Here is a 15,494-nt window from a genome sequence, read left to right as displayed (position 1 = left end):
GATCCAAACACATGATACTGAACGCTGCCCAGGAGCAGATTCGGCACTTTCAGGAGGATAATGCACAGGCCCAACGCAGTCACTCCGTAAACACTGCTCTTGAATTATTAGTATATGCACACTAGGATACTTTAAATAAAAGAATACTTATAATCATCGGCTCCGGTTACCCAGTGCTTGTATAATTGTACTAAATCCTGCAGCTTTCACACTCACACCAAAAGTGCCTCTCCAACAGCTTGTGAGTCTCAAGTACCAAAACGAGTGGCTTACTGCACTTAAACGGCCAAGTACACAAAACATGCTGTCAAGATGCCCGTCTTGGCGAGTATTCAGTTAAACACAGTCAGTTCTGGAACATAATGAGTTGAGAAAGAAAACGCAAGTTGCGTGAAGCCTTGAAGTCTTAAAGTGACAGCAGTGTAATAAACCTGATGATGCCTGACATCTGATGTTTAACAAAAGACAAATAAAATCACTCTACTGACTTTTGTAGAAACTTTAATTGTAAACATTAATCTGTATTTAATTTTTATCCAGTGTTATGCCTGGTTAAGATTACACGATTTTGTCCTGTGTTCAGAAAAAAGTAAAAAAAGAAAGAAAACCCGACAATGGACACGTTCCTGGATTGCTCGGCGTTGCCTTTTCAGCGTGAGAAATACACGGTGTGGCGTGTGAGTGTGTGAACTGGTTGAATTGCGTGTGTCTCACGGCCATTGACTTGAGATCCCTGCTCGAAGAGGACAGTATGGTCTGTCAATCCTCCAAAGAGAACTTGAGGTAAAATATTGTTTTCTTCATTAAAGGGGTCATGAACTGGCTTTTTAAATGTTATTATATTGTTGTCTGAGGTCGACTTATGATGTTCACTTGGTTTTTGCATTCAAAAACATCAAAATGAATAAGTAATAGGCTATTTTGTAGTTAGTTTTGAGCCTAGCTGAAAAACGTTCGGTTTTAATGGGCGTCTCGCATTGAAGACTTGGAAGTAAACGCCCACTGCTGTGAGTGGATAACAGTTTTGCATATTATAATGAGTTTCAACTCACCCGTCGGTGCACTTGGGGGAAATTGTTTTGAAAACGTCCAATGTTGTAAAAAAACTTGCATAAATGTTGCACTAAAGAAATGTAGATTACTGTTTGAATATGCTTTCAAGTATTGCTCTTTGAAAGAAAGTGATAATCGGCAGGTCACACTTTACAAAAAAAAATCGGCCAAGATAATTGCAATCGGTGTAATATCAAACGACACACGATGGTTAAAATTATAATCAAGTACATGTGCTTTAGTGTAGTCTTTTTAATGTGACATTATTACATAGTACACTTTTTGAAAGTGTGTTTAGAAACTAAGAGCCCGATTTTAACGATCAGCGCAAGTCAAGTCACCTTTATTTATATAGAGCTTTTTACAATTCAGATTGTATCAAAGCAGCTTCAAGTGCACTTATGGCGAGTCCGAATCCACTTTTGCCAGTTTACCGATGGGTAAAATGGTCAAAAGGGGTTGTTCCTGGGTGTGGTTTGGGCATAACGTAAATAAACCAATAAGAGCCTATTTTTACAAGTATTACAAGTATTAAACAAATAGATTTTAAAGGGATAGTTCACTTTGAAATTAATTTTTGATATGTTTTATCTTACCTCAAGGGCATCCAAGATGTAGGTGTCTTTGTTTCCACAGTATTTTCAATTTTTACATTTTTCAGTCAAACCGTTGTTGTCTATCAGTCATTTTTGGAGGCAAAGGGGGTCCACCTCAAAGAGCATGCACAGAGAAGTCCAGATTAAACATGATTTAATGACTCGTAAATGTAAGTACACATTGATGGCCTAAGACACGAAACGAGCGGTTTGTGTGAGAAAACAAACAGTATTTATATCGTTTTTACCTCATGTAATCCAAGTGATCTGAATCAGTTGTTTAATGTCCAACTGAACCGAACTGAATCAGTTCAATGTTACGCCGGAAGTGATCGCTTGCATGTGACGTCACTCAATATTTACACGGAGATTTCGGAAGTTTTAACTTTTACTAAACATAATTAGATATACCGAAATCGTCTTCCATTGCGGTTTCCCGTATATCTAAATATGTTTAGTGAAAGGTAAAACTTCCGAAATCTCTGCGTAAATATTGAGTGACGTCACACGCAAGCGATCACTTCAAGCGCATGCGCAGACCAAAGCGCCCGTGCCGTCAGATAATTTTGTCATGGCTATGATTACAAGAGGTAAAACGATATAAATACTGTTGGTTTTCTCACACAAACCGCTCGTTTCGTGTCTTAGGCCATCAATGTGTACTTACATTTACGAGTCATTAAATCATGTTTAATTTTGACTTCTCTGTGCATGCTCTTTGAGGTGAACCAATTGAGGACCCCCTTCACCTCCATTATATGACTGACAGACAACAACGGTTTGACCAAAAAATGTCAAAATTGAAAATAATGTGGAAACAAAGACACCTACATCTTGGATGCCCTTGAGGTAAGATAAAACATAAAATTAATTTTATTTAATTTCAAAAAAAAAAAAATAATTTCAAAGTGAACTATCCCTTTAAGCACACTACACACATATGGCGCTTTTCCATTACCAGTACCAGCTCTGCTCGCTTATACTCTCGCTCCGACTTTCGCCCCATTTGCCATTGTAGACAGTACCGCCACAAATAGTACCTGGTCGTCATAGCGACACCTTTCGTTCCTCAAGCTCTCGCTGGATCCTCTCTTCGGCAACCAAACAAAGGAAATTCTGCACCTCCTCGTTTGACCACAGCATATTCTTCCAAGTTGCCATAATAATAGCAGTAAGTTTAGTAACTATCTCTGGCCAAACTATTTCTGGCATGTGCAATGATGACGCAGTGAATGGTGACGATTCACTCTGACCAATCAGCAGTCGGCACTGTTTTCCCGTCACATTTTAGTACCGGCTCAGCTCGCCTTAGCTCGCTCAGAACCTCGCCGGAGGTGATACTAAAAAAAAGTACCCGAAAGCAGGAACAGGTACAACTTTTACACAGTGGAAAACCAAACAAAGTCGAGTCGAGTAGAACTGGTACTGTGTAGTGGAAAAGTGCCATTAGCCTGACTACGTCAGACTTCGTACTTCCGCTCGATTTCAGTTCGCTTCTGTATTCAGTTTGAGACATCGACCTGTCTCTCAGTTTTCCTGAAAACAGCCGGCCAATCAACGAACAGAGGGAGGGCTGAGAGCGTGACGTAGACGCTAAGCGCCGAGTTTAACATTGGGGAAAACGAAAACGGCCGTGGATATCAAGACACGGTATGCAATTCGCTCTGTTGTGGAGAATATTCCCAGCATTTGCAAACTGAAGCCTGAACAAGAAGAGTGTTTGTTAAACATCTTGAATAGAGGTGATGTTTAAGTTGGAGAGAGATGTGATTGGCTTACGGGTAACCAATGATTTTATACTTCGGACAAGTGCCCACAAGGGCGCTTGTCCCTCTTTTTCACAAGGTTATATTATATAGTGTAGGGGTGGGGAAAAAAATCGATTCTCGATGCATCGCGATGCGGACGTGGACGATCCTGAATCGATTCACAAATGTCAAAAAATCGATTTCAAAAATTTTTTTTTTTATATGTATTTATAATAACGTAATATTGACGGAACGCGAAAGACGGAACTCTGAAGCGCGGAAGTGCAGTGGCGGGACCGTCTGTGGCGTGCACATAACAGAGACCCGATGGAACGCGAGATCCAAACACTTTCCTTGTTAGGTTAAAAGCTGACGTGTGGAAATATTTTGGCTTCTGAAGTTGAAGGGGGAAAGGAGCTGGACAAGAGCCGCACTAGTTGTACGCCTTGTGGAATAAAACCAACGACGGAAACACGACAAATATGATAAGCCATATGGTACCTTTCCAGCCAGAGGAGGAAAAACACTCGGCTGCACCAGTCGTTATATTATTTATTTACTACAAGTATGCTCCTAGTTCAAGCACACATTTATTTTCCTGGTCGTTCTTTGTAATGTTAATAAAATATATTGTGCATTAATTCTTTATGGGTCATTAATTTGTACTTTTAAAGCAAATTATTACACACAAAAGATTCAGATAATCGATTTGTAACATTATAAATGTCTTGTACTTTACCTTTTGATCAACTTAATTTATCCTTGATGAATAAAATTATAGATTTCTTTTTTCTTTTACCCAAAAAATTTAATAAAAATTCTTACCAACTCCAAACATTTGAACGGTATTGTTTAATGTTACAAAAGCTTTCTATTTCAGATAAATGCTGTTCTATTGAATTTCTAGGTGATTCTCTGAATCGGGTGCCCTTAAGTCCCCCAAACTTGCTTCAAACATTTTCAATTGAAGAAAATCACAAAATACATTTTAATGCTGTCAATTAATAGAACCAGGTGCATTTGCATTATAATGCAACAAAATTGCTTTTGAAAAAAAATGTAAAGTTAATAAATGTAAAGATAATGAGTTGCCTAAGTAGTAGATAACAAGCATGTTTGCATGTCCCCACTAACCATCATTATATTTTCAATGAATATCAAACAAATAAAAAGTGCAATTAATACCAAAATGTTGCTGCTGCTAATATAATCATATGTTGATCTAGTGTATTTTCGTTTACTGTTGTGAAATGGAAAATCAATAATCGGTAATCGAGAATCGTTAATAATCGAAAATCGACTGTAATCGAATCGGGACTTCAATAATCGTAATCGAATCGAATCGGGAAATCAGACAGATTAACCACCCCTAATATAGTGTCTAGAGTTTAACTAGCTTTTCTCCGATCCTCTTAAAAACGTAGCTTTCCATGACCTCACCTGAAGCCTGACTGCAGAACTATTTCCAAAATCCATTTTACTGGGATCATAATGAAGAATGAGAGAGGATATCATTGAGGTGATGACCCCTGCAGACCCTCATGGCTGTGTGTCAAGCTCTCTTAAAATAGCTGATAACTTGACCTTTCTATCACAAGGCAATGTTCAGATTGTTAAATGTCATGTAGTGTGACTCCCCAAAAACTTATTACCTTAAAGAAATAACACCTTTTGAAATGAAGATCACGTGCGTTCGAGGTGTAAGGGAAATACGGTATGCTAGTTTGCCTTGATAGCTAGAATAAATTTACACTCTTCTTGAACCATCAACACATATTTTTAAAACTAGAATTGTGCTTTTCTTTAACCTGGACACTTTTGTTCATCAATGATTGTTTACCCAATATTGTTTGAGGACTCTGTCTGTTTGTCCGCTCTAAGATCGGTTTAAGAAACCATCAGGTTTGGTGTTCAATTTTGCAAGCAATGTCCTTCGTCTCAGACCTGTGGTGAGGTTGATCTTTTCATCCAATTCTTACAGTCTTACAGGGCAATAAATCAGCAAGTTACACATTTCAGTTCCAGTTTTTTAATTTCCGTCGATGTGCCAGATTCCAGACGGACATCTTTGACTATCGCATATGGTCGAACGATATGTGATTTTTAGGGCCGATACCGTTTATTACAGATCAAATAGACCGATGACCGATATTTTGAACCGATATATATCTTTGAAATATATATATCTTTGAATCTGAGAACTGTAATTAATTATAATAACATGTAAAAAAGTGCAGGGAGCACCCAGCAGCATTCTGTAAACATTTTGTAAAACTTAAAGACTCTATTTTAATGTTTAAATAAAATTTTAATAATCAAAAAGAATTTCTAATTAATTAAAATCACCTGATGCGTGATCAGTAAAGTAGCTCCAGTCAGCGAGTGTTCACGGTGTGAGAGTGCAAAACTTTCAGTGCCTTCAGCTTGCCGCGCTCGTGACTCCCAACAAATCAGATGTGCGGGGACATAAGTCTAGTCGACAGAGTGGTGAGTTCAAAGGTGACTGTGTTAGAGCCAAATAAAGCGCATTTCACAATAAAATAATTTTATCGGCAAATTGGTTTTGAAAATGGCAGATAGTACCGATAACCATAAAAATGCTTAATATCGGCGCCGATTATCGCCATGGCTGATATATTGGCCGATATTTGGCATTTTTAAAATATTGGCATCGACCGAAGTTTTTCAGACTGGCCGATGTGTTGGAAGCGGGACTTTTATTTTGACGGTACAGCAGACTGACAGAGCTCACTCACACACTTCTCACTCACAAGGTGCGTTCCATTCGACCGTAAGTGGACTGCGAAGTGGACTTCACAGAGTATTTCGCCATCTTAAGTGAGATTCCAATTCGAAGGGAACGAACATGTTCAGTTCGAAGGGCACTGCAAACGGCATAGGGAATAAGGGAACATCGATACATCACTTCACAGGATGTCAGTGAAGTCCACTTCAACTGATATACCGTGTTCAGGGTGTAGGGAGCAGTGAACACTGCGTAGGGACCCTGTCGAATGGAACGCACCTACATTGTCCGTCTTCATTAGTTTTTGATCTCTGTCAGTCATATCTAATACTTCAAAACTGGTAATCAAATAAAGTAAACGGTATGTGAAAAAGTAATGCATTTGCTTTTATATTATTTATAACAGAAAAGGCAAACAATCAGCCTAAAATACTTTCTCATTTACCGTCAATATTCAGCAAATGCGCATCTACACCATTTAAACAAATCTCTGAATATCTAATACACATTTAATTACACAAACCTTGCAGATTTAATCGAATCCAGCTGTGGTATCTTGTGAAGTGTGCATTTGTAGCCGCCGGCATAACCGTGTTACAGCGAGTGACGGTCTGTGCGCAGTGAGTGAATGCGAACAGAAGATCAGCTTCACAGGAGACGCCATCGAAACATTTTAAAACTTTATTTCAAAATATGCTGTGCTTTATCCAGTGTCCCACTGTGTCATATTCATGTCATTTTCACTGTGTGCTGTATGTAAAATTAGTGTTACCTAGTCAAAAGTTAAAGTAATAAAAAATAGGATTTTCAGTGTGCATGAAATTACCAGATTACTGAGTGCCCTGTTACAGTGTTTACTTCCTTTTTTATTCACATATTCATGTTTTTAAATAATGACTTGATTAGTGAAAAAAAAACTGTACTGAGATTGCAGATTCAAGAAGTTTCCATCTAAAGTATAGGGCCTAAGCATGTTTATTTTAAAGGTTTTTTAAAAATAAGTTTATTAAATTTATCTAATTTATTAAATATATGTGTATATATATACACTCACCAGCCACTTTATTAGGTACACCTGTCCAACTGCTCGTTAACACTTAATTTCTAAGCAGCCAATCACATGGCGGCAACTCAGTGCATTTAGGCATGTAGACATGGTCAAGACAATCTCCTGCAGTTCAAACCGAGCATCAGTATGGGGAAGAAAGGTGATTTGAGTGACTTTGAACGTGGCATGATTGTTGGTGCCAGAAGGGCTGGTCTGAGTATTTCAGAAACTGCTAATCTACTGGGATTTTCACGCACAACCATCTCTAGGGTTTACAGAGAATGGTCCGAAAAAGAAAAAACATCCAGTGAGCGGCAGTTCTGTGGGCGGAAATGCCTTGTTGATGCCAGAGGTCAGAGGAGAATGGCCAGACTGGTTCGAGCTGATAGAAGGGCAACAGTGACTCAAATAACCACCCGTTACAACCAAGGTGGGCAGAAGAGCATCTCTGAACGCACAGTACGTCGAACTTTGAGGCAGATGGGCTACAGCAGCAGAAGACCACACCTGGTGCCACTCCTTTCAGCTAAGAACAGGAAACTGAGGCTACAATTTGCACAAGCTCATCGAAATTGGACAATAGAAGATTGGAAAAATGTTGCCTGGTCTGATGAGTCTCGATTTCTGCTGCGACATTCGGATGGTAGGGTCAGAATTTGGCGTCTACAACATGAAAGCATGGATCCATCCTGCCTTGTATCAACGGTTCAGGCTGGTGGTGGTGGTGTCATGGTGTGGGGAATATTTTCTTGGCACTCTTTGGGCCCCTTGGTACCAATTGAGCATCGTTGCAACGCCACAGCCTACCTGAGTATTGTTGCTGACCATGTCCATCCCTTTATGACCACAATGTACCCAACTTCTGATGGCTACTTTCAGCAGGATAATGCGCCATGTCAAAAGCTGGAATCATCTCAAACTGGTTTCTTGAACATGACAATGAGTTCGCTGTACTCAAATGGCCTCCAGTCACCAGATCTCAATCCAATAGAGCATCTTTGGGATGTGGTGGAACGGGAGATTCGCATCATGGATGTGCAGCCGACAAATCTGCGGCAACTGTGTGATGCCAATGCCATCATGTCAATATGGACCAAACTCCCTGAGGAATGCTTCCAGCACCTTGTTGAATCTATGCCACGAAGAATTGAGGCAGTTCTGAAGGCAAAAGGGGGTCCAACCCGTTACTAGCATGGGGTACCTAATAAAGTGGCCGGTGAGTGTATGTGTAAGTATATATATATATATATATATATATATACTGTATATGTGTAAGTATATATATATATATATATATATATATATATATATATATATAAATATTGGCTTTATATCGGCCACCCTGCTCCCGGCCAACCCATATCGGTCGAACACTACTCTCGCGTTCAGCTTGTAAAATGCACCTGCCTTCAGTTTTATTCTGTATCTGGAAAACACACACTGCCCTTAGAAGGCAGCACACTTTGGAGGTTTTGGAGGAGCGCTAGAGTTTGATCACAGATGTTTAAAAGAACATATCCCACAGAAAAGAGAGAAGAAACGAAACTAAAGGCTTTCATGACACAGCATCGGCATTCCTGTTTTAGCATGACAATGAACACACTGCCTGGACACACCATTCCCACAAGGTACAACCTCCGTTTGCACATCCCCCCCTCCACACACTCTCGATCCTTTAAAAGCACTCCCTTCTCTCGCAGCCTTTCCTCTGTTATGCAACTGTTGTAAAGGAGAAAGCCTTGCAAAGCGAGCGCTCTCCAAAACTCACACTAGTTCTGATCAATCTCTGCCTCACTTCCACACTCGGACACTCGTCTGAAGACAAAACACACTACACGCAAGTATGCCAATGTAAAACATCTTAGTATAAGACATGTTGGGCAGGGTGAGGAAGAGGTTCTCATTCAAATAAATAAATTTCACAGTTTTTTGTTTTTGAAATGTTTCTTTTTTTACTAAGCTTACCTCCATTCCCACTTTTCATATATTGCATGATATCAAAATATTCTGACTGCCATGAAATTGCGAAAATCATCAAAAATGCTAGAGCTGCCGGCAAATTTTATTAAAAACGCCGGCGAGGAAAGAGTTAATATAATCTAAATAAGTCGCAGTCCTACAAAAGACAGATCAGAAGCTGCATGTGGGACTCTTTGAATCATTTCAAATTCAGTAAAAGGTCAAATCACGCATTATCAGTATTCAGGTCCATCGCTAACGCATGCTAACGCACATGCTAATGCCTTCTCATCTCTAAACTCAGAAGCTAACACTCCTTGAGCACTGAGGTGTGTAACCACCAGAACAACACAAGAACGCTTCAGTGTGGTCCCGACTCCGGCTGTCTCCTCCGTCTCGCAGTGTGAGCTGAGATACAGGGATAGCAAAGGTCACACTGCTGGCTTCTGATCTCTTCTTAAGCAAACAATGGAAGTCGATGGGGAGATTATCGGGTCTGACATCACTTGCACAGTTTACAGAACTATTATCTTTCCCAAGTGTGTTGAAAATACGCAACAAATTCACAACCTAAAGGTATCAGACCAACAAATGTCAACAAACGCTGCTTAGCTGTGTCCTTTCACCCTGTCATTTCCATATCAGGGCCAGATCTGGGAGTCCTTCACTTGGTTGATGGCAAAAAATGTAATATTTTTTTTTCTTCCTCTTTGTATTTTTTATCAATATGGTAAAACATTATCCTATTCAAATCAATCAAGTTAATTATGAGGTGAAACTGAGAAAAAATCTAAAAGCAATCAGATTATAAAACCCTAAGTGTGTAATGTATTACGTTACTACAATTTGTATCGTAAAATTACATTACCATTTTGTATTATTGATACAAAAAATGTACTGTTGATTAAAATGCTAAATTTGGTATTGGTAAATGCTTGGACTTGGTGCTGAAACCCAAAGCACCACAAGGACAATAAAGACACCAGAATAACAATATTCATGATTCTGAAGCTGAAATACAGGATTATTTTAGACGGATATGCTTGATCTCTGTCAATGACTAGATATATATAAAATAATGTCGGCCACTTTTTACTGGTAACATCAGACATCTGGCATTTTCAGGCACACAAATATCCCCCATTGCATTATTATACATTATTTTTCACGCAAATGATCCTTTGGGTGAACGATCCACGATACAGATCAAATTTTTGTATTGCGATACATTGTGACACAATATATTGTTACACCCATATGGGAGACTATCAAAATCACAGCCAATCAGAAAAGGAATGTTGAATATTACACCATTTAAATGTGATTAAAAACACAAATTGAGTGAGTTACTGAAACAATTGTTGTCATATAGCCTAGAATAGACTTGTCTGTTAACAATTTGAACGTTCTTGTTCACTTTTATTTTGAAGATCTGAGGTTAAAAAACACACAAAATCATATTCAAACTAACACTACGCTTTCAACATTAAATAAAGCACATAAACCGTGCCTGAGATAATCATACTTTATGTTGTTGGTCCAGCTCGACGTCACAGAGACAGAGACCGCTTCTGAAACCGAATCGTCGCGTGTCGCCGTCGCGGCTGGATAGGACACGCTGTAACTCGACATTTAACTTTAAGCTTTATTCACTCAGCACTTCTTACACTACAGAGCAGCTTTACACAGATAACAGGGAAATATTAATAATGCAACAAAATTTGTTTCTGCTCTACAACGGATCTAGAAGAAAATTGCATCATAGTCCAGCTCAAGTAAGTTCAGTTTTTGTTGTAAAAAAGTTATTAATTTAGTAAATTTATATATAAATGTAATTTATATATTATAATTATAATTTATATATTAAAGGAGTAGTTCACTTTTAAATAAACTTTTGCTGATAATTTACTCACCCCCATGTCATCCAAGATGTCCATGTCTTTCTTTCTTCAGTCGAAAAGAAATGAAGGTTTTTGATTAAAACATCACTCATTTAATAAATAAATAACAAAGTTTAAGTTTTAAGCTCAAATGGTCGTCTTGCTCTGTTCTGTGATGCGCGTTCGTGACTCTCCTGTTCGAACTCGTTCATCAAAATGAACAAATCTTTTTCCAAGTAAATTCGTTCATTTCGTTCGTTGAATTAACCAAATGACTCGAAAAAAGATTTGTTCATTTTGATGAACGAGTTCGAACAGGAGAGTCACTTTATTTTTGTTATTTTTTTATTAAATGAGCGATTGTTTCGCTTGATGAGACCCTTATTCATCGTCTGGAATCGTTTAAAGCCCTTTGAACAGTTTGCACTGAAACTGTCATTTGGACCTTGAACCATTTGGTTCCCATTGAAGTCCATTATATGGAGAAAATCCTGGAATGTTTTCATCAAAAATCTTAATTTCTTTTCGACTGAAGAAAGAAAGACATGGACATCTTGGATGACATGGGGGTGAGTAAATTATCAGCAAAAGTTTTTTTAAAATAAGTAAGTTCCGTTTTTGTTGTAAAAAAAAAAAAGTATTATTGTAGTTAATTTATATCTATAGCCGCTCTGTCCAGCTCAGCTCAGTTCTCATATAATGCTGTCAATGCAGCAGATCAATATTATTGTTGAATATTAAATGTCCCCAACTAAGCAAGAACTCAAGGCAAAAGCTCAACAAAGCTGATTATGAATTGTTGCATCAATCAATGAAATAGTCGTGTAATTGTTCAAGTAATAGGAGTAGTCAATTACCAAAATAACCACTGTTGCAGTCAGTCCTTCTCTTCAATTACTGTTCTCTTGCTGTTCATTCTCCAGATTTACACACAGTGAGGCAGTGGATTCGTGTGTTATGGTTGGACAGCTGCATTGATTATAACAGAGAGAAGTGCAGTGATCTCCAAACCCCCTTTGACCTCTGCCAGGACAGCGCTTTACGACACACACAGGCCCGTCTGCAGCTTCAGGCCCGGGGAGAACACACAACAGCCAATGCAAACCCAGGATCAATATCTGATGACCACCGATACTCTTCTTCTCATGGCTTATAATCCCGCATCAGAATCTATATCGCCATCTCACCGCGTGCGAAATGAGAGACAACACCCATAATGCACTGAAAGGGTTAGCCATCATTTAATCGTTACAAACCTGTACGACTTTTCACTTTCTACAAAGCACAAAAAAGATCCTGTGATGCGTTGTTCTTGTTCAAACCGGTAATTTACTGGTAATGTTACAACATCTCATGCCATAGATCTGATTTACGAGTATTTTTGGAAAGGGCCCGTTCACACATGATCTGTAAATGGTATTAAACAGTAATTAAATACAGTACAGTAAACACTGTCGTGTGAAAGGGGCTAATGTATCACTGAGAAACATATTCATCAAGAATTACATGAACTTGAAATGCGATAACAGGGTTGACAAGACGGTGATGTACAGCGATCACGGACGACAAACCCAGACGACCTCAGAGCGTTTCTGTGCTTTCATTAATCACAGCCTGTAATTACATGATTGAGTCAACAGCCCCTGTGCGACCATTATCAGCCAGACATAAAGATTCTCCCACAGGCCACAGACCTGAGACTCACTCAACAATACCAGCACAGGGATCCTTCACATGACCAGAGCTCTGCTTCACTCCTGAGTTCAACAGAAGGCTTCATACCGCCTCTATTCTCCAATAACTCACTAATCAAGATCCCTCCCCAATGATCATTCCTCTAGGAGTGCGTTTGTGCATCTAGCATACCAAACCACACTGCGTTTCCTCGTATTCTCAAATCACATTCATTTCGTTATAGACCAATATTTCTGCCCGGCCAATTAAAAAGATTTAAGAGCTGAGACCAAAGTGGAATATTTTCATTAACTTTGGTGGGGAAAATGGATGGCTTCTGAAGACTGGGAATAGAGCACAGTTTTATGGTGATTATGTGGTCCTTTTGGAGGATGACAGTACGAATAAAAAGTCATTTTATGTAAAAGAGTTGCGTAAAGAATTATTCTTTTGTGTTTTGCATAAAAAAACAATCGCTGTATTCAAAATGTATAGTAGATAGGCTTTTTGTTTAAAACTTTAAAAAGTGTGTTCTAGTATGGATGTGTGTACTAGGAATGAAATATGGACGATGTAGCCTAGTTTACCCCGACCGTGCTTTTGCCTACTCTTTTATGAATACAATACAACTTGTTATACTACTCACAGTACATACTACACACTATTGTTATCCAGTTGTGCGCAGTTGTGTCATGTAGCCCCACTCACAGCTAAATCTCATTGAACTGAATTCACGCTAACATACAAATCGCTAAAAACAAAGTCAAGTAAATTGTCATTTTCCAGTAAAACGTGTTCACTACCCTTGAGTCAGGTTGTTATTAGAGCCCGGCCGATAAAGGATTTCGAAGTCCGATATCGATACAAATATTTATTGGTTTTAAAATCCGATATTCCGATATATCGGCCAATATTTTTTTTTTTATTATTATTTCAGAAACACGCAACAAATTTTAAAACATACATTTACAATATAACAGGCCAAGGAGAGATGATACGTCTCATTGTTATAACTGTCACGCTCTATTAAAGAAATACTTCAGTCACATTGTCAAAAGTTAAAAGGACAACTACACTGTAACAACGTAACTTTTACTAGTTCTGAAGCAGCTAATTCTGGTTCACTCTCGGCTTATTTAACAGCAGCAAAACTGGACATGATAGTCACAAATGTTGTCATGCTTATTTGAGTTAAGAGAACTGATGCGGATGTTCTTTTAATTGTTATTCAAGCGATGTATGTATCGTGACCAACTCAACGAGTGTTGCCAACAGGAACGGTGTAGAGTGCCCTCTGGTGGACAAACTATACAACTCCAACACTCATGACATGGTTCAAGCGTGTTTCCTCTGTTTTTTTATTTTATTTTTGAAATATTCATTTATCGGCCATTATAACTGCCGATACCGATAGTTTGGAAAATGCCTGATATCGGCCGATAATATCGGTCTACCGATATATCGGTCTGGCTCTAGTTGTAATCCACTAAAAGTGTCAGTGGATAATAAACAATGCATGTTATCTTTTTTTTTTTAAATGAAGAACACTCAGTATATTGTGCAAAATAACTGTATTTTATTCCATTATTTTATATCCTTTTGCTGTCATTAAACTGTATGTAGCATAACTATTCATCCTGAAAACCCTCATTAAGTAAACTGTAAAGTAGGCCTACCAAGCTTAGGCTATTACACATTAATTACAATGTAGTAAACAGTGTTCAAATTGGTGCCGGGACGTTGAAGCATGAGGTGGGACAGATGATGGGATAACATGTGATGTGATGTGATGAGGATCATCAGTGTGCTGAATGCTTAACATAGGACAGGGAGGCATCATAAACACCTGAACGTCCCTGGACATAATGTACAGCTATAAAGCAGATACAGCTCTATTAATGGCTTTAAATGAACACTAGATATGACTAATCAAACCTTCAGAAGGCAAGCGAGCATATTCAGCCAATCCGGCTTATTAAAGCATTATAAAAGCTTGTGTAAGCGTCCGCTAAAACACAAGGACGCAAACGAGCACAGATGCATTGTAATCATGAATATTCATGCAGACTGATATGTTGTATCATTGACTTACATTCTCGGCGTCGCGCTCGTTGACGGTGGGCAATGGCGTTCTGGTCGACATCTTGTGTTTACAGGCCGCGCGCTCCGCACCGGCGCTCGGACCCGCGCTTAGCGAAGATAACGCGGAAGATACTGATATCTGAGACCGCTTCACACCGGCATGTCTCCTGGCCTTCAACCTACGACTATAACATGCACATATCCAGCAGGAGCGGCCCGCGTCAGCGCGTCAGCCGCGGGCGAGAGAGAGAGACAGAGCGAGCGCGACGCTGCGGATGCGCGGACAGGACGAGTGTGTGTGTGTGTGCGCGCGCGCGGGTGTGTGTGTGTGGAGCTCAGGCTCCTGCATTGATCCACCCTGATAGAAACACACACACGGAGGGGGAGGACAATGATAGCGCTCAGTGCTTCTGTCTTAAAATGATCAATGCAGCTAAGTGTTAAACACGTAGGCTTATTTACTATAAATAATTCGTTAAATAATATCAGATCTTGCAGATGCTTTGTCATGGCAAGCCCAATATTGCCATATTATTTGAGACTATAGTGTGTGGAAAAGGGCATGAACCTACATACACTGTTGAAATGTTCTCTCTTAAAATAAGAAGCGCACTATAGCCTAAAATGCTTGTCCACATTTGATCTACATCGCCACCTAACGGCTTTAAAACAGAACTGCAAACAAGTATAATGCTCGATATAGCACAA

The 15,494-nt window shown here is 39.1% G+C and overlaps 1 protein-coding gene across 2 annotated transcripts in view; it reads right to left on the bottom strand.

The window, feature by feature from the left end:
* Window positions 1-15,112, bottom strand: part of mark1 (MAP/microtubule affinity-regulating kinase 1) — a 71,008-nt gene extending 55,896 nt beyond the window's left edge. The window contains exon 1 of one of the 2 annotated variants that reach the window (XM_039657258.2): window positions 14,797-15,112. In XM_039657258.2, the coding sequence (XP_039513192.1) occupies window positions 14,797-14,847 (51 nt within the window). In that variant the 5' untranslated portion in view covers window positions 14,848-15,112. The remainder of the gene's footprint in view (window positions 1-14,796) is intronic. The other variant, XM_039657259.2, reaches the window with a different exon arrangement.
* Window positions 15,113-15,494: the final 382 nt, after the last annotated feature.

Source organism: Pimephales promelas, chromosome 2 (genome assembly GCF_988280905.1).
Source record: "Pimephales promelas chromosome 2, fPimPro1.hap1.1, whole genome shotgun sequence".
NCBI lineage: Eukaryota > Metazoa > Chordata > Actinopteri > Cypriniformes > Leuciscidae > Pimephales > Pimephales promelas.
Note: the sequence above shows the minus strand (reverse complement) of the source record. Positions and strands in the feature narration are given on the sequence as shown.